Raw genomic sequence first — 213 nt, forward strand, 5'->3', positions numbered from 1 at the left:
CTGAGGCAGTGGCATGGCCGGGTGGTCGGTCAGCATCGCGGCAGACGTCTCCTCTGCGCAGGGTTCACGGGCCAGAACTGTGAGGAGAACATCAATGACTGTCCAGGCAACAACTGCAAGAACGGGGGCACTTGCGTGGACGGCGTCAACACCTACAACTGCCAGTGCCCACCCGAGTGGACAGGTAATGCTGCTGCCAGCAGTGCGGCTGGA

The 213-nt window shown here is 62.0% G+C and overlaps 1 protein-coding gene across 1 annotated transcript in view; it reads left to right on the forward strand.

The window, feature by feature from the left end:
• Positions 1-61: 61 nt before the first annotated feature.
• LOC104622408 (neurogenic locus notch homolog protein 1-like) overlaps positions 62-213 on the forward strand; it is a gene marked incomplete at both ends in the record, with an annotated part of 1,677 nt that continues 1,525 nt past the window's right edge. Inside the window, one exon of the mRNA XM_010289174.1 lies at positions 62-184. Within this exon, the coding sequence (XP_010287476.1) occupies positions 62-184 (123 nt within the window). The remainder of the gene's footprint in view (positions 185-213) is intronic.

This window comes from Phaethon lepturus, unplaced genomic scaffold, assembly GCF_000687285.1.
Source record: "Phaethon lepturus isolate BGI_N335 unplaced genomic scaffold, ASM68728v1 scaffold29026, whole genome shotgun sequence".
In the NCBI taxonomy this organism is placed as follows: Eukaryota; Metazoa; Chordata; class Aves; order Phaethontiformes; family Phaethontidae; genus Phaethon; species Phaethon lepturus.